General features: G+C 40.3%; 1 protein-coding gene across 1 annotated transcript in view; it reads left to right on the top strand.

The window, feature by feature from the left end:
• VTCN1 (V-set domain containing T cell activation inhibitor 1) overlaps positions 1 to 15,982 on the top strand; it is a 75,648-nt gene extending 59,666 nt beyond the window's left edge. Inside the window, exons 4-6 of the mRNA XM_006161394.2 lie at positions 1,690 to 1,968; positions 10,420 to 10,589; positions 14,351 to 15,982. Coding sequence (XP_006161456.1) covers positions 1,690 to 1,968; positions 10,420 to 10,544 — 404 coding nt within the window. The 3' untranslated portion in view covers positions 10,545 to 10,589; positions 14,351 to 15,982. The remainder of the gene's footprint in view (positions 1 to 1,689; positions 1,969 to 10,419; positions 10,590 to 14,350) is intronic.
• Positions 15,983 to 19,803: the final 3,821 nt, after the last annotated feature.

Raw genomic sequence — 19,803 nt, 5'->3', positions numbered from 1 at the left:
ACTCTTTCCTCTCCAAAATGGTTAACCTCAGTCTAACCGTGAGAAAAACATTAGACAAATTCCTATGGAAGAGTATCTTACAAAATACAACATATTCTTCAAAACTGTCACTGTCATAAGAAACATGGAAAGATTGAGAAAATGTCACAGTCCAAAATAACTTAACAAGACATAATGACTAAAAGCACAGTGGTATCCTGAATGACACCTTGGGATAGAAAAAGAGCATTACTGGGAAAACTGGTGACATCCAGGTAAAAGTTAGATTTTAGTTCATTGTGATGTACCAATGATGGTTTCTCAGTTTTGAAAAACGTACCAGGGTTACTTAAGATGTTGACATCAGAGAAAATTGGGTGAGGGGTATGTTGTAGCTCTCTTTGCAACTTTTCTATAAGTCTAAAATTATTCTAGAATTAAAAGTCTACTTTTTGAAAAATGGAAATAATAAGTATTCTATAATTATTGTGAGGGTCAAATGAAATAATGTCTGGAAGACAGTGCTGACACAGAGTACACCTCAATAAATAGTGGTACACTGTCATGCAGTTACTTTCCCACCTCATCTCCTAGGAGCTTGTTCACAGCCTGCTCCAAGCATGTGAGTCTTGTCTGCCCTGCTAGAGACTGGCTCATTAAGATAAGGCAAGGGTTTTCCTTTTAGCACTCACTCAACATCAGCTCAGTCCCTAGCAGAAGTGCAAGATAAATTGTATCTTGACATTTTGGTATAATAAAGTATAGACCTTAACATTTTTCCACAAGTATTTCTCTGCCTTGATATAAAAGGAAATTAGTCTTAATTTCAAAATGCAGCTACCTTCCCTGTAAGAATTATCTTAGAAGTAGGGACTAGCAGTTAGCGTAATGGCTATGTCACTGGATTCCCACATAGTCGACCGCGGTTCAAGTCCCGGACCCGGTGGCTTAAACTCACGCCGGGCGCATGTGCGTGTGTGCCCAAGATCCCGAGAAGAGAATGGAGGTGAAGGGATTGCAGCGTGACCATCCCCCCTGGGGGGGTGATTTCTCGCTTTCTGTCTCTCTGTCTCTCTCTGTCTGTCTGGCGAGCGCACACGCCCTATAGCAGAAACCTCTCCAAAAAAAGAAAAAAAAAAAAAAAGAATTATCTTAGAAGTAAACAAATGCCTATTACTATTCCTGGATATTAAGACTGAATGGTCCCCACCTAAGCAAACTCCAAATCCCCATGATAACAAGGCCTATACATAGAATTTCTATGGGTGAAAAGTTAATGTTGTTTGTTTCTTCCTTCCTCTTCTCTGTCCCCTACCTAACTTTATCCTCCAGACAGAAAAATACATATAATACAGAAGGCTTCACAGGGCCCTGGGGAAATGCTCAGTTTCTCTGGATATGCATATTTCAATCACTGGAGCTCCTCTTACTTGGAGAAAAATTATCTGTTGTAACAATAAAATACCTAGAAGATAGATCCTTGGGGTTTGTGATGCTGGCCAAAGGATTGAGATATCCAATAGTACTATAAGCAAATAATTTTTTGCTTCTTCAGTACAATGGGCAATACACAGACAGCCCCCTGGGGAATACTGTGTCATTTCAGTGGTAGAAATGACTGCTGATGATTTTTAGTCTTAGCATTTCAAAGGCTATATTGTCTTATCTGTCTGACTTTGACATCTGCCCCCTTTGACCTTTACCCTGCAGCCTTCAGCATGCCAGAAGTGAATGTGGACTATAATGCCAGTTCAGAGAGCTTGCGGTGTGAGGCTCCCCGATGGTTCCCACAGCCCACAGTGGTCTGGGCATCCCAAGTTGACCAGGGAGCCAATTTCTCAGAAATCTCCAATACCAGCTTTCAGTTGAACTCTGAGAATGTGACCATGAAGGTTGTGTCTGTGCTCTACAATGTAACGATCAACAACACATATTCCTGTATGATTGAAAATGACATTGCCAAAGCCACCGGGGATATCAAAGTGACAGGTGGGTTCCTTCATGCTTTTTATATGGGCTTACCGGGGAGAGAATAACATGTAAGTTAAAAATCTAACTTCTTTAATAGAAATACTATATACCAGAGCACAAAAATTCTCTTTAGTCCTCTTCACTGAGACCTTGATCACAACTCCAATTGGGATTGCATTATATAAGAGAAAGCCTAACATAAAGATTTATAGTCTATTGGTCAAAGGTAGTGATTAGGCTCATTCTGTTTGCCTCTCAATGACTAGTCTGTGTTTAAGATTTTGAGGCTCAGGACCAGCAGTGACGTAATGGCTATGTCACTGGACTCCCACATAGTAGACCCAGACTCGGTGGCTTAAACTTGCACCAGGTGCATGTGCGTGCGTGCCCAAGATCCTGAGAGGAGAATGGAGGAAAAGGGACTGTGGTGAGGCCATCCCCCTTGGGGGGTGATTTCTCACTTTCTGTCTCTCTGTTTCTCTCTGTCTTTCTAGCAAGCACATGTGCCCTATAGCAAAAAACTCTAAAAAAAAAGAAAAGAAAAGAAAGAAAAAGAAAAAGATTTTGAGGCTCTAACTCAGTAAGACTACTTTGGTGTAGCAGTGAAGTGATCATTATTTGACATGTTTGATATATTCAGCTGGTATACTACATCCTACACCCTCTAAAGCTTATTTGGTTCTAGTCTGGCTTTGAATCTTAAGACTAGAGATTTAGACCCTGACTTAGTCTTCTAAGCCCTATGGGACAGATTCATGATTATATTAATATTGGTCCAGGATTAATCTAAAAGCTCTGGATTGAAACTGGCTTCCCAGTATGCTAGCTGAGAACAGAATAAGAAGGCACACATCGTAATCTTCCTGCACAGTGCTTTAGTCCATACAAAACAGGGTCAAGCTAGTGTCAAGAGAGACCAAATTAAGATTTTTAAGACCATCCCTAATTAGGGTTCAAACTGTAATAGAATTAGTAGGCAGAAAACATCTTGCATGTCTTAAGTGTCCTATAAATGTTTGCTGAATCTAACTAAATGAATCATATTCTTATCAGCTTATACTTTCTTTTAAAATTATACACACATCGTTTATCAGCCTTTTGGCTAAGATCAAGTATAAAATTATAGAGGGACCAAGGTGACTAAAGCTATGCTCTAAACCTCATCTTCGAGACTTCTGAAACACTCAGACAAGAAGTCATTTTAAATCTGAGGTGTGTCCTGGCGTGTGCAGGGCCCAAGGCGACTAAAGTTATACTCTAAACCTCATCTCCTAGACTCCCGAAACGATCAAACAAGAAGCCCTTTTAAATCTGAGCTATGTCCTGGCGTGATCAGGGATCAAGGTGACTAAATTTATGCTCTAAACTTCATCTTCTAGACTCCCAAAACACTCAAACAAGTAGAGGAAAGATTTTGTCACAGAATAACCAGGAACCACCACAAAGGCACAAGAAATATGAGAAACCAAGGAAATATCTCTCCCATAAGTGAAAAGAACAATTCTTCATCATCCACAGACAGTACAGTGGAACTCATGGAGATGTCTGATAGAGAATTTAGAACATTTGTAGTGACAAAACTAGACAAGATGCAAGAGGTGAGAGACAATGAACTCCAGAAGATGCAGGAGAAAAGAGACGAGTTCCAGGAGGTGAGGAAGTTCTTGCATGATCTGAAAGAGGAAATATACACCATAAAAAAGAATCAAATGGAGCTATTAGAGATGAAGGTTGTAATACAGGAAATCAAATTCTCCCTGAAAAGTATTAAAAGCAGATTAGTCCATGCAGAAGATCACATCTTGGATGCTGAAGGCAAAACCTCTGACTTAGTAAAAACAACCCAAAAAACTGAGAAAATAACCAAAAACAAATGAGAATACTATACAAGAAATTCTAGATACTACTAAGCGCCCAAACATCTAGATAATTGGTATTCCAAAAGGTGAAGAAATTAATAAGGGCATTGATAATCTATTCCACGAAATCCTGGAAGAAAACGTTCTAAATCTAGAGAGGCATTCAAATATCTAGACCCAAGAAATACAAAGGATCCCTAATAGAATCAACCCAAGAAGATCTTCTCCAAGGCACATCATAGCCAGATTGGCCAAATCCATAGACAAAGACAAGATACTAAAATTGGCAAGAGAGAAATGTCAGGTTACTTATAAAGGTTATCCCCTCAGGCTAACATCAGACCTCTCGTTGGAAACAATGCGAGCAAGGAAAGAATGGGAAAATATATTCAAAGTGGTAAGTGAAAAACAGTTTGGGGACTGGCAGGTGGCATGATGGTTAAGGGGACCAGACTCCTACATGGCTGACCACGGTTTGAATCTTGGACCTGGCAGCTTGCTTGCTCGCTCGCGCACTCTCTCTCTCTCTCTCTCTCTCTCTCTCTGTCCCTCTCTGGTCAAATTAAAATACATAAATAAAATTAAGTTAAATAAAATAATTATTTTAAAAAAAAGAAACAGAAAACCAGTTTCAACCAAGAATACTACACTCAGCAAGATCCATATGGAAAGAAAAGATTAAAAAATATTCTCAGATAAACAAAACCTGAAAGAATTTACCAACACCAGACCAGCTCTTCAAGTTCTAAAAAGAATGCTTTACCAAGAAAACTAAAAACACACATACAGAAATGAGAGAACAAAAAGCAACCAAGAAAATGACCAACTTAATGCTAGGGACGGGAAATACCAATAATAACATTGAATATTAACTTCCAGTATTTAATCAGAAAGATCGAACCACAGAACCACTGCAAATTGAACGCAGGAAAGATTAATTACATAAGACTGAGCTGGGGAAATAGGAATTTATGACTTTTGAGTAACTGTCTTTTTCTTTACTATGCTTTGTTTTCTCAATTTAAGTATTTGGCTGTCTTTTGAGCTGTTGATAGGTTTAGCAATTTGTCAAAATGTTTTTTTCTTGTTTATTTGTTTCTTTAAATGAAAACATAAACTATTCTCCCTTCCTGGCCCTTTTGGAATTAGAAAATATTTGGGAATTTTCTTATTTTATGGCAGAAAGGTTAATTGCATAAGTTCAAAATACCTGTTGCCTCGAATCAGAAATTGAAAACACTTGTTATTGGACAGGGCTTAGACTGGAATGTCATATCTGAAGATCAAACCAGAAAACTATGTATGGATCTGAGGTAAATCTCAAGTAAGCCAACGGAAGCTCTTGGAAAGATGGCCTAGTACCATGAACAGTTCTGCGTGGCAGAGAGGATTAAAATCTATATGAAAGAATTTGTACCATAAAATAACCTAGACCTTTCCAGTCCAGCATTGTCATCAGTAGAAATGGCAAAATAGCAGCCACAACGAGAGGTTTATCTTTAGGAAGACTTTGAAGGCAGAAAAAGAGACCGATCTTTGCTAGCAGATGGCATTATCACAGAATGCTTGAAAAGGTTCATGTGTGAATTGTGTGCTGGGTGTTTTCTTTTAAAAAATCTGAGTAGTTGACATGTAAATATTTTCTCAAAAATATTTAAAACCATACTGTCTCTCTGTTATAGAGTCACAAACAAAATTATAACAAGTATCCTGATAATTATCTTTAAATTCAGTTTCTTGAAATTTTGAAAGTTGTTTAATTGTCAAGAACTATGGAGTATGAGCAAAACTTTTTTGATATATAAAGTAAATGTTTGTGGAGAAATGTAAAAATAAGTAAGTATTTTTGGGAACCAGCAGTTAGCGTAATGGCTATGTTGCTGGACTCCCACATAGCCGACCGCTGTTCATATCCTGGACCCGGTGGCTTAAAACTCACGCCAGGTGCGTGTGCGTGCGTGCCCAAGATCTCGGGAGGAGAATGGAGGAGAAGGGATTGCGGCGTGACCATCCCCCCTGGGGGGTGATTTCTTGCTTTCTGTCTCTCTGTCTCTCTCTGTCAGTCTGGCGAGCACACGCGCCCTATAGCAAAAACCTCTCAAAAAAAAAAATAAGTATTTTTAAAAAGTATAAAATTATACACATATGCAGAAAGGAAAAATACCTGCAAATAATATATCTAACAAGGGATCCAGAATACCTAAAGAATTTCTACAGCCCATTGACAATAAAATCAAATATCCCAATTTAAAAATAGGTAAAGGACTTGAATAAAAATCTATCCAAAAAATGATATGCAAATGGTCAAAAAACATATAAAAAGATGCTGAATTCATTAATTATCAGAGAAATGCAAATCAAAACTACAATGATATATCACCTCACACTCATTAGGATGGCTAGTATAAAAAAATTTTTTTTAAAAGATTTATTTTGTTTACATATCATTATTATTATTTCACATGTGTTTTTGCCAGAGAAAGACAGACAGAGAGAGAGAGCAGATGAAGGCGCAAGCTGCCAGGTCTGGGATTCAAACCATGGTCAGCCATGTGGGAATTCCAATGCCTTAACCAGCACGCCACCTGCTGGCCCCCCATTTTTGATAGACAAAAAATGTTTTAAAGAAACAGAAAATAGTAAGTGATAGTATGAAAAAATTGGAAACTGTATGCTATAGGTGAGATTGTTAAAATGGTGCAACTGCTATAGAAAATGGTATGAAGAGTCTTCAAAAACTTAAAAACAGAACTACCATATGATCTAGCAATCCCACTTCTGAGCACTAGTTCCAAAAAAATTCGAAGACTCAAAAGAATACTTGCATACCCATGTTCATACAGCACTATTGAAAATAGCCAAGAGATAGAATCAACCCAAAATGTCTATTGATGGAAGAATAGTTTTTTATAGCCAAGAGATAGAATCAACCCAAAATGTCCATTGCTGAAAGAATAGTTTTTAAAAAAAAAAAAATGTGGTGAGCCAGTCTGTGGCTTGGTCATTAAGGCAACTAGATCCCATATGCCCGGCTACACAGTTTGAGTCCTGGACTTAGTGGGTTGGAAAAACTTGTTGGCCATGTATGCATGCATGCCAGAATCCTGAAAGGAGAAATGGAAGAGAAGGGATTGCAGTAGGACTGTGCCCTATGGGGGATAGTTTCTTATTCTCCCTCAGCCCCTACCACAGAGATATGGGGGCTGAGGGAGAATAAGAAAGTACCCCCCCATAGGGCACAGTCCTACTGCAATCCCCCAGCATTTTTTTTTTTTGGAGAGATTTTTGCTCTAGGGCACATGCTTGCTGGAGAGACAGAGAGAGAGAACCGAGAAATCATCCCCCAAGGGGGATGGCCAATGCTGAAATCCCCTCTCCACCACTCTCCTCTCAGGATTTTGGGAATGCACACACACATGCCTGCCACTGAGGTTCAGTCTGGCTACTCTTTTGAGTGAAAGAGATTTTTAAATGTAAAAGCTTTTGACAATCACACTTTGCCATACGGACTAAAACAAGAGAGAATAAAGAAAGAATAAGGTAGAAATGAAAGACAAAAAATCCCAGTTGAATTTAAGTTCTTGTTTCTAGCTGTTCCTGAAGACAGTTGTTCTTCCTCTCTGTTTCCATGAAACATTCCAATATCCTTTTCATAAGTCCTTCTTTTAGCTTAGGCTTCTTTGAGTTTTTTGTTTGTTTGTTTTTTTGGTTTTGGGGGGTTTTTTGTTATAAGCAACCAAGAGAGTCCCATTCTAGCAACCAAGAAAGTCCATTTCCAGGAAGAACTTTGACTGGCTCAGCATACATAGATCAGCTGTCCATTTCTGGACCAATAGGTATGTGACAGAAGGCCTTCTCAGAAGAGGAAGGAATAAAGCATCGGTCATTTAAAACAATGTGTGTGACGGGACCAGCAGGTGGCATGGTGGTTAAGGTGCTGGACACTCCCACATGACCATCCACAGTTTGAGTCCCGGACATGGTGGCTTCCTTTCTCCCCTTCCCCCTCCCTCTTTGTCTTTGCATAGCTGAGAATCCTAGAAACAAAAGATAGAGGGATGGGGCCAGCAGGTGGCACAGTGATTAAGGCACTGGACTCCCACATGGCTGACAGCAGTTCAAATCCCAAATCTGGCAACTTAAAACTCATGCTTGGTATGTGTGTGTGTGTGTGTGTGTGTGTGTGTGTATGCCCCAAACCCCAAGGGGATAATGGAGGAGAAGGGATTGTTATGTGGTTCCACCCTGGGAGGTGATTTTTCACTTTCTGTCTCTGGTAAGTGCATGTGCCATATAGAAAAAAAATCTCTCTTAAAAAAAAAATATATATATGCATTCATGTGATCAAGAGATGACCATGGTATAGTGGAAAGAATAAATTCTCTGGAGCATGTGTGCACACCCAAAATCCCAAGAGAGGAATGGAAGAGAAGGGATGTCATCATGGCTATTCTGTCTTTCTTGCTTTCCCTCTCTCTCTTTGTCTCTGTCTCTCTCTGGTCAAATTAAAATAAATGAATGAATAAATAAAGTTAAATAAATAATCATTTTTAAAAAAATAAAGAGATTTTTTAAAATAAATAAATAAATAAAATAATGTGTGTGGACGAATCAGTTCAGGTCCCAACAAAAAGCTCCAAAATGTATAACTAATGTCTTCTACTAGAAAGAGTAATAACTGAATGAAACGTGGATATTGAGCACACCTTTTATTCACTGGGCAGGTCCTTTTTCCTTACATGCTTATGAATACATCAGAATAAGTATTCCAAGCGTCAGTAGGAGGGCTAAAAGCAACTTTTGGTAACTCAAAGTTAAGAAAATAAGAGAATTCCTTTTTGCCATACGTGAAGTAGATACTTCTTACATGTTTTTTAACAATTCAGTGATGCCTTGGGATTTACTTCCCAGGTCCTCTGACTATACTGCTAACTTAGGTCATTCATTCAACATTCGGAGCACTTTAAGCCCCGTGAGATACTGACATGAATAGACCAAGAATCATAACAGAAGTTAATCACAGTGTAGATAGAGCACCTATGGGAAAGAATTGTTAATTATGACTATAGTGGATCAGTAGATAAGGTAAAGTTCAAGCTGGATTTTGAAGAAGTGGTTTTGATAGACTAGGAAGTCATAAAGTCAAGAGTTCATGGCAATGGTCCAGGGAGAAATTTTAAGGATATGAACTGTCTCAGTTACATGTCTGAGACAGTTAATATCCTCAACGAGAAAGAAAAGGGAAAAGAATTCAATATTTCTTAAACAAAATAATCTTCAGGTCTTGATTATGCAAAAAGAAGGTCAATAGAAATAAGTCAAAACGGGTTTATTATTTCTAACCAGTATGATTGAGAGGTTGGTGACACTACCAGCAAGAAAACAAAACAAAACATTAGTAGTAACTTGTATGTGGAAAAGATTACGATTTTAGAGATATTGAAGAAAACGTCCATGGTATACACAGGTAGAGATGTCCAATGCTTAGCACATTACCCAGCATATGACAGGTTTTCAGAAAAACCCACTCCACATATTTCCTTCTGTGAGAAGGGATCTCCACTAATGTAATCTTTTTAGCCTCTGCCTCCTCTGTCTTTCAATCCTTCCCAGAGAAGGAGGAATTAATTTATCTGATTAGGAGAGGCTGGAGCTCAGTAGCTCAACTCCTTCTTTTCCTTTTTCTCTTTAGTGAAGTCTCAGGAAGTATAATTCTGCGCTGCTTCTCCAAGCCATCAATTTTTCAGGGATGGAGTCTGCCCTTATAGGAAGAAGCCTGCCCTAGTCTGGTTCTATCTGTCACCTGGGAAGTCTGGGCTGCAGCTCACTTGCCTGAATACAGCTTCAACCTTTAATATCAGATATTTCTGCAATAAAAATGATATTTTGGTTTTTCAGTTACCTTGCCTTTTTTTGTCCTTCTCTGTAATTGTTACACAGCTAAGCTATGAAAAAGTGTTACTTATTAAACTCCTTTAAGTCTCAACAATAGTGATAAGAAATACTTACTGAATAATTTTGTTTTTAACTGACATATCTAGTAGCAACAACAAATTCAGATGTGGAACTCAGGGCACAGTTCAAGCTAAGGAGATAGATTTGGAAATGATCAGCATGCAAGGAATACTTAACCAGATTTGAGCAACAGTACTATTCTGGTTTTTAAGAGTACTTACTATGTGCCAGGCAGTTCTAAGTGCTTTACGTTCATTAACTCATTAATCCTTATAAGAACCCTGTAAAATAAGTTATTATTATTTTATCCCTATTTTATAGATGACAAAACTGGAGCACATATATATTGCATAACTTGCCTAAAGTCACACAACTAATAAGTGACAGAGCTGAAACATTAAATATATGAGATTAGATTTTCTAGGGAAAAAATAGAGCAAAAAAAAGGGAGATTCCACTTCTTCACTTACACCTTCCTCTACTCCAAAATGACAATATTTCCTCATCGCTTTATAGTGGTGTGATGAAAGCTAGTGATACAGAACCTGAAAAGATCACTGCCTAGAGGTACTTTTCTTTGCTAATCAGTCAAGTGAAGAAGACGGCCAGCCTGTTCCACCAAATGACCCTGAACTTTTTTTCTCTCCCTTTACAGACTCTGAGATCAAAAGGCGGAGTCACCTTCAGCTGCTGAATTCAAAGGCTTCGCTGTGTGTTTCTTCTTTCTTTGCCATCAGCTGGGTGCTCTTGCCCCTCTCCCCTTACCTGATGCTAAAATAACGTGCTTTGGCCACACAAAAACATGCAAAGTCATTGGTACAGCAGGTAAGATGACTCACAAATGGTGTGGGGGACTGCTTCTATGTCTGTGCTTGTTTTCCTAACAAGAATCAAGTGGCCTTTAGCATAGTCACAGAGAAACATTTAATGATTCCAGAGCAGTAACACTGCTTCCACCAGTACTGCAAAAGGTAAAATCATTCGTTAGCTTAACAAAGAGCATAGGCCTCACTGACAAGCTCATAGGAAAAACAATTCCATATAATTCAAATACTTATATAAAATATCTTCATTTACTCAGTAATCAATGAAGGCAAAAATATCTTATGGAAGAGAATAAGATCCTTAACCCTGACTAGATACTCTGATTTTTACTGTTATTTATAAATCATAATGACATGAACATAATCACTTACATAAATGACCTCTCCCCCAAGGCCCCTGCTGACAGGAGAGTTGGCAGATGACTCTGCAGATGACTCACCAACTAGCCCTCCTGCCGAGACTTCTCATTCTCACTTCAGTCCTCTGGCTCCAATTATTATTAGGACATTTCCTTCTGAATATTCTTCTGCATATGAGATTTCTATAAAACCGAGCTCATGAAGTTCCAGTCAACACTCCTATGTTACTCAGTGGCCTCCCAACAAGCCTCCAGGCTCACAACCTCAGAGCTATTTCTGTCTCTTCTCTGTCCTTCATGTCAACCCCTTCAGCCATTTCCCCTATGTGGTCTCTCAGACATACCCAAATCCAGCCTTCATTATCTCACACCCAGGCTAGTTATGAAACCCTATACTTGCTTCTTCCTCTGTCTGTGTTTCTCTAAAACAAAGTGTTAGTATAAATGTATTCAAACACTATTTCATCACAACTTTCCCTTGCTCAGGAACCTAGAGTAACTCTCTGGCACTGCAGTATCAAAGTTCAAGTCCTCAGCTGTGCGGCCACAGCCCTCTATCAGCTCCTCTCCCTGAGTCTTCCCCTTCTCTCAGCCACCGACTGCTACTCTCTGGCCTTATACCCTCTCTCACAGAACCTTTCTAGAAATCTCCTCTACCTTGTGGCAATTCATATCCACTTTTCTTATACTCACTACTAAAAAGCATTTCCGGGACCAGCAGATGACGTAATGGTTAAATTACTGGATGCCCATGTAGTCGACTGCAATTCAAATCCTACTCCCATGCAGTTGACTGCAGTTCAAGTCCCAGACCTAGCAGTTAGTGTAATGGCTATGTCGCTGGACTCCCATGTAGTCGATCGCAGCTCGAGTCCCGAACCCGGTGGCTTAAACTCATGCCAGGCGCGTGTGCATGCGTGCCTAAGATCCTGAGAGGAGAATGGAGGAGAAGGAATTGTGGTGTGGCCATCCCGCCTGGGGGGTGATTTCTCGCTTTTTGTCTCTCTGTCTCTCTCTGTCTTTCTGGCGAGTGCACGCGCCCTATAGCAAAAACCTCTCCAAAAAAAACAAAAAACAAAAAAAACTCATGCTAGGTGTGTATGCGTACATGCCCCAAATCCTGAAAGAATAGAGGAGGAGAAGGGATTATAGTGTGGTCCGGAACCTAGAGTAACTCTCTGGCACTGCAGTATCAAAGTTCAAGTCCTCAGCTGTGCGGCCACAGCCCTCTATCAGCTCCTCTCCCTGAGTCTTCCCCTTCTCTCAGCCACCGACTGCTACTCTCTGGCCTTATACCCTCTCTCACAGAACCTTTCTAGAAATCTCCTCTACCTTGTGGCAATTCATATCCACTTTTCTTATACTCACTACTAAAAAGCATTTCCGGGACCAGCAGATGACGTAATGGTTAAATTACTGGATGCCCATGTAGTCGACTGCAATTCAAATCCTACTCCCATGCAGTTGACTGCAGTTCAAGTCCCAGACCTAGCAGTTAGTGTAATGGCTATGTCGCTGGACTCCCATGTAGTCGATCGCAGCTCGAGTCCCGAACCCGGTGGCTTAAACTCATGCCAGGCGCGTGTGCATGCGTGCCTAAGATCCTGAGAGGAGAATGGAGGAGAAGGAATTGTGGTGTGGCCATCCCGCCTGGGGGGTGATTTCTCGCTTTTTGTCTCTCTGTCTCTCTCTGTCTTTCCGGCGAGTGCACGCGCCCTATAGCAAAAACCTCTCCAAAAAAAAACAAAAAACAAAAAAAACTCATGCTAGGTGTGTATGCGTACATGCCCCAAATCCTGAAAGAATAGAGGAGGAGAAGGGATTATAGTGTGGTCCTCCCCTTGGGATGTCTCTCTGTCTCTCCATCTCTCTGTAGAGAGTACGTGCCCTATAGCACAAACCTCTCTTAAAAACAAACACATAAACAAGATAAACACTTCCTATGGGGCCAGCAGATAGCATGGTGGTTAAGGCACTGGACTCCCACATGGCCTACTGTGGTCCAAATCCCAGAACTGGTGGCTTGAAAATCAAGCCAGGCACATCCCAAAAGGAGAATGGAGAAAAAGGGACTGAGGTGTGGCCATCCACCCTGGGGGATGATTTCTCACTTTCCATCTCTCTGGCTCTATCTGGTGAGCACATAAACCCTACAGCAACAATCCAGGGGGAAAAAATGTACTTCCTATGTCACAGCTCCCATGTACTTCACATCCCCTTGGCATGCATGTATAACTTATATTTTACACTATCTAATGAACATATAGTCCTCAAGGGCAGACAAAGATCTGTTGATAGGCTTCTTTTCATTTTTTCTCCTGTTCTCCAGCCTCTTGTTATGGCACGGTGCACAAGGCAGATTCTTTATAAGGAAGCTGCCAGTTCCCATCATTTCCAATCCTCCACGGTTGTTGGTAGAGGAAGATATCCCTGAGGAACTTTCCCTTGGGTGTCTTACTAGCAGAGGGAAATAAATCTGCCTGGCTCCATAGCCTAGTGGTTAAAGGAACTGGATCCCACATAACCAACTATGGTTCAAATCACAGCCCCAACTACTTGAAAAACACACTGGGCACGTATGAGGGCATGCCCCAAATCCTGACAGGCTGGGGAAATGGAGAAGGGACTGCAGTGTGAGCATGACGCTTTGTGTGGTGGTGGTGATAGTGGTGGTGGTGTGTGTTAAGATGCCTCCTGGCAATTAAAAAACTAAAAAAAAAATTAAATTTTTAAAAGATGGAAACATTTCTTCTTTCCTTTATTCCCCACAACACTATAAATGAGTTTGTAACAACCTACAAGTAGGTAACGTGACATAAAGCATATTTTGTTCATCTTTACCTTGTATTCCCTTACAACCATAATTTGCAGGCATTTTTTAAGCCATGGCATACATGTAACAGATGATATTCACATGCAGAACACACGGGGTTAAAAGCTGCTAGCTGCAGCTCCCTCTCTTCCTCTCTAGAACTATGGAGGAATAACAAATCGAATAAATTTTTAAAAGTAAATGAATAGATCATAATCTGAGACACACATAATTATAACTGATCATGACATTTTAGGTCACATACTCTCCCTGGCTGGGAACTGAGGCAGAAGCCATTTTTGCACCTCTACCCAAGAGCCTGCCCACATTTCATCTCTCAGTTCCTGTTTGCTTTGAGGACCTGTCTCTTCCTTGAGGCAGTCACCGGGATGATCGCCTTTTAAGGAGATATACAAGCCATCTCCCTTCCCCCAGCAACCTAGGACCATGTGGCTGTAATAGTACATCAAAATACAGAAAAACAAACCCATTTCTAAACAGGAGTTATATCCTCAGCAGCAGGGACACTCAGTTCTCAAATAAAATGTACACTGAATGGCTGTAATGGTATCTTATTGCTGTTATTTTCAGAATCCCAGGAATCTACAGAACTATTTTGCCACAAGATATGACCTAGTTTTATATTTCTGGGGAGAAATGAATTCATGTCTAGAAGTCTGGAGCGAACACACAAGAAAAAGAAGCAACAGAAGCCAAAAAACAACCCGGAGAAGACTCCAATATGAACAAGATAAATCTGTCTACAAAGACAGATTTGTTGAGAAGACAATTCATCTGAATTAGACAAGTGTGTTAAGACTAAGGAAAGTGCATGTGGAGACAAGTGCATCCCTTTTTCTCAGGGACCTCCCCTTACCCATCAAGCCCTGGGGAGTGAGAGGATAGGATGCTGCCATCTCTTGTCTCTGAATCCTTAGCTTATATTTTGAGCTGTAATGGTGCTCTGAGGACGTTCTTGGAAAGTACTGATCACAATATACTCATGTCTTATATTCCACAAATTAAACTGTATTTTATGCTGTAGGAAGCTGATAATCAGCTGCAGCTTCTCAGCGCAGAGGTGGCTGCATGTTAGAGCTAGGTCAGAGGATTTACTTTTCCTTATGATGATTCCAAAGTGCCTTGGTTTCCCCTCCCGCACCCAAAGATGTGAAAAGTGATAGTAAGTAATATTAGCACAAATGAAGTAGCTGGGTGACAATGATCTCCCAAATAATCTGAGCACCTTCTTTTTTTAACAAACAGACGCCATGTTATTTTTCAGATGATGTTGACTCCTAAATGATCCAGGGAAGGACCTCTCACCTTGTCTGTGTGGCATTATGTCAACACAAGATTGGCGGCTCCCACTTTCTAGCCTGGATGTACTGCTGTGACATCAACAGTGGTGGAACTCAGCTGAGCTCATTTTGCCCACCCAGTCCCCCAGGAAACATTTGGCAGTGTCTGGAGACAATGTTTGTTGTGGAAGCGTGGTGGAAGGAAGGATGGTGCTATGGGCATCTCTTGGGTAGAGCCCAAGGATACTGCTCGACATCCTGCGATACACAGGGCATCTCTCCACAACAAAGAATGATCCGGCCCCAAATGTCAATCATGCCAAGGTTAAAAAGGCCTGATTTAGAGCAGAAAAAGATATAGAAAAAAAGGAGAGCAAACAAATCTGTTTGCTTCCTAAAAATAGGCCCTGGCTTCTGTCTCTTTGGCTGCTGCCTCAGCACAGAGAGCCAGAACACTGTGTCGGGCAACCAGGATAACATCTTTCTTCGAACAGAGTTGACAAGGCCTGCGGGAAATTCCTGATGGGATTATCTTCAGCTCGTTGAGTTTCTAAATTCCTTTCCCTTTATTCTACCCTACAAACCAAGTTCTGTTAAGAGAGTTGCCCAAGTTCTTTCTCCAGTTCTCTCACTCTGAATTTAGATCACAGGACCCCGACTGACTGAAATTCAAATAAGGCAACAAACATGTACTTTCCTGGAAGCATACAAGACTTCTGAAAGCAGAGGCAAGGACCCTTTGAAATGAGGCCTTGAGGAATGAACTTTGTTGGAAAGGAACATTTTGTTTCCAGCCCTCTTTCCACACTTTTCCTCTGTTGATCACTGCCTCCCTGGCACTTTGAACCATGACTATATTATATTTTATAGAAAACTTGATTTTAGGGTTCTGACCATTCAAGAGAAATATTAAATATACATTTCCTACACAGTTGTTTGCCTCATTTGTCAAAGAAAGTGGGTGAGAGAGAAGATTAATTGGATTGGCCCTGTTGCCTAGTGGTTAAGTGAGCCAAATCCCACAAGGCCGAGCTCACAGTTTGAATCTCAACCCAGGTGGCTGGAAAAACATGCCAGATACACGTGTATGTGTGTGTGTGTGTGTGTGTGTGTGTGTGTGTGTGATGTGATCATACCCCATGGTGGGGATTTGGTTTTCCCTCTCTCTCTCTCCAACTTATGTGAGCACACACACACTTTGGCAAATTAAAAGAAAGGAGAGAAGATGAATTAAAAAGCCCAAAACAGGTCCTCAGTAAATGTCGAATGAATAGGTAAACAAATGGAAGTATAGGAGGGGAGTATGTGAGTATGGACCAGGTAGTCAAGTCTGTTTCTTTTTTATTTTTTTAAATTTATTTTATACAATCTTTTTGTAAAATGTATTTAATGTATTCAGTCACTATATATTACTTAGCTTGTAAAGTGAATTTACCCAACATGAATATACCTTACATCAGTCCGTTGAAGATACTATACACATTATCATCAACAGACTGCAATCCATTTCTGTGTCCCATAAATGTCTTGCCTATTGTCATAGTATAGTCGGAAAAAAAAACCTGTAAAATTAACAATTAATAATTAATGTGGTTTATTTCCAAGCCAACGGTGAGTGACCTAGGTCCGGAGAAGAGGCACACATGCCTTTTCTCAGGGTGATCATGTACAGAAGTTCCTTTTATTTGTTTTTGAGATTGACAGACAACATTTAGTGAAAAGATTTTCCATTGGTCTGGCCCAAAAAGGCGGGACATGTAGAAGCAGGGGGCTTGTAGGTTATATTGTAGGTTATAGGTGGTTTCCACAATTCTTAGTGATTGGGAGGGAAGATCTGTGTCTTAGTTAAAGAAAGGCTTAATCTACAACTCAAGGAAAAGAGAAGTTCTGTGTCTTGGGAAGAGATAAGCACAAGAATATACTGTAATTGGTTGAAATATACATCTCAAAGATACTATGCCAGGAACAGGAGGTAGGAAGAATTCTGTTAATAGAAAATAAACGGTCTGTTAATGTTTGTGGCATGACGTCCCCAGTCCCTTTTGAAAAGATTTTGGAAAAATAGGAAAAGTAGTCAGACTTCTGTCCACACTATTTTTCTCCTTAATTTCTTTCCTCACACTCTCCCCCTTCTCCCACCCTCTTTCTACACTGTGTCCAGTATCCATAACCATTTTCCATGCATCTATATCCTTTAATCTTTCAGTTTCTGCCAGAAAATGTGAACAGCCAGTATATGTTAAGTGGAGACATGCCATGTATTGCTTTCATAGCCTGACTTGTATCACTCAGCAGTAAATCTTCCATACTTATCCACTTTCTATCAAATGCCAGGATCTTGTTTTTTGGCTGAATAGTATTCCGTAGTGTATGTGTGCCACACTTCCAATCCATTCATCTGTTTGTGGACATCTGTGTTGGTTCCATGTCTTAGCAATTGTGAATAATGCCACAATAAATATAGATGTGCAAGCACTTTTCCGCCTGAGCTTTCTCCTATCCTTTGGGTAGATACCCAGGAGTGAAACTGCTAGATCATATGGTAGGTCTATTTGAAGGTCTTTGAGGAACCTCCATATTGTCCTCCTCAGTGGCTGTACTAATTTATATTCCCATCAACAGGTAGGAGAGTTCCCCTTTCATCACATCCTTGCCAGCACTTATCATTTTTTTGTTTTTTTTTAATCTTCACCATTCTGACTGGGGTTAGGTGATCTCATTGTGGCTTTGATCTGTATTTCCCTTATGATAAGGGATGTTGAATATTTCTCATATGTTTTTTGGCTGTTCGTATGTCTTCCTTAGAGAGTTGCTTGTTTAGCTCATTTTCCCATCTTTTAATTGGGTTAATCTTTTTTTATTTATTTATTTAATTTTTTTTTCCCCAGGTAAGCCGCTTGCGTTCCCTGTGTATTCTGGTTCGCAGTTCCTTATCTGAGGCATGGTTTACAAAAATATTCTCCCATCCTGAGGGTTGTCAATTCACATAAATTACTGTGTCTTTTGCTGTGTTGAAACTTCTTAGTCTGATATAATCCTACTTTTGGGATTTTTGCTGTGCTTTGTGGGCGTGGGGTCTTATTTAAGAAGTCTTTGCCTAATCAATGTCTCCCAGAGTTTCCTCAGTATTTCCCAACAATAGTTTTAGAGTTTGAGGTCTTAGGTTTAGATCTCTGATCCACTGTGAGTTGATGTTTGTTAATGTTGAGAGATAGGGGACCAGGTTCGTCTTTCCGCAGGAAGATGCCCAGTGTACCCATCACCATTTGCTAAAAAGGCTTTCCTTTTCCCATTAGATTGGCGGGTACCCTTTGTCAAAAATCAGTTGCCTGTATGTTTTAGAATTTAGCCAAGTCTAGTTTCTTGAGGAAATTCTACTCATCTTATACTCCTGGCATGTGCCCATTGGGAAATAATGATAGAAATGGGGTTAAGGCTGCTAAATGTGGGAGAATACATATAGGAGGACAAACTAATTGTGCATGTAAAAAAAAAAATCTCACTTTACTAGTAGGGAATTATCAAATCCTCATATCTTAGAGCTGAAAGAACCACAAAAATCATCTTTTCTAGTCTTTTCATTTTTCAGATAAAGACACAGAGGTTCAGGGTGAAGAATGGTAACTGGCTAGTCTCAGGTTATATAACTTATACAAGCCACACTGGTAGCTGGTAGAGGGATGCAATCTGTAGAAAATTTGATTGCCAAAGGGCAAGTTCTCAGGGGACTTTCAAAACAACTCTACCCTGATGCATTCCTAGCTTGGTCCCAATAGGCCTTTTGTAAGAAGTGATCAATGCTAAACCAAACCAAGAGAGCATAAACACTCTCAAGCCAGGTTAATTATTTGGGCTTGTCCATGAGGACACAGCAGACACATATGAAAACAGATGTGTCATATCAGCTCAATAAGTAAGAACCAGAAGATATTCTCCCCTAAACAGCTGAGGATGCTCAAACCTAGATGCCAAAGGCTAAAACATTTCAGGAGTATTAACACATTTGAGGGGAGGAAGAGTTTGTATGAAGACTTGCTTTAAGTGCACAATGACCTCAATCTGTGCATTGTTAATTGAGGGCATGCAAGGAGTAATTATGACATAATAAAGCTTCTGCCCTATGGGATACTGTGCTCTGGTTCTATTGAGGAAACATGTAATTCCCAATCTCTCTCCACTAGTGAAGTCTCCACACAAGCATTTGACTGCTCTGATTCTTTTTAAATCATTACTGTGTGCATGTATATATGTGTGGTATTTTAGACATAGTCTCACTATATCATGATCTTCATGCCTCAACCCCCTGAATAGCTGGAACCACAGAAGGCAACACTACATTCTACTCTCTCTGCTCTTGCTACATTGCCCACACTGACCTGGCTGCAAGCTCAGGTTTTCCTTCAGTTTTTCTCAGCCTATAGAGTAGCAGTGTCCAGCACTAGCTTCCAAAGATTGGCCTTGATGCTCTAATTCAAACTGTCTTACTATGCTCCTGAACTCCTTCAAACCTTGGTTATTTCCTCTTTTGTGTGACTCATTCTCAGAAATTTTAATATGGGAGGAACCAGTGGTTAGCGTAATGTCTATGTCGCTGGACTCCCACGTAGTCGACCGCTGTTCGCGTCCTGGACCCAGTGGCTTAAAACTCACGCCGGGCGCGTGTGCGTGCGTGCCCAAGATCCCGAGAGGAGAATGGAGGAGAAGGGATTGCGGCGTGACCATCCCCCCGGGGGGTGATTTCTC

Source organism: Tupaia chinensis, unplaced genomic scaffold, assembly GCF_000334495.1.
Source record: "Tupaia chinensis unplaced genomic scaffold, TupChi_1.0 Scaffold138517_1, whole genome shotgun sequence".
Classification (NCBI taxonomy): Eukaryota; Metazoa; Chordata; class Mammalia; order Scandentia; family Tupaiidae; genus Tupaia; species Tupaia belangeri.
The sequence above is the reverse complement of the archived record's forward strand: the minus strand, read 5'-3'. Positions and strand labels throughout refer to the sequence as shown.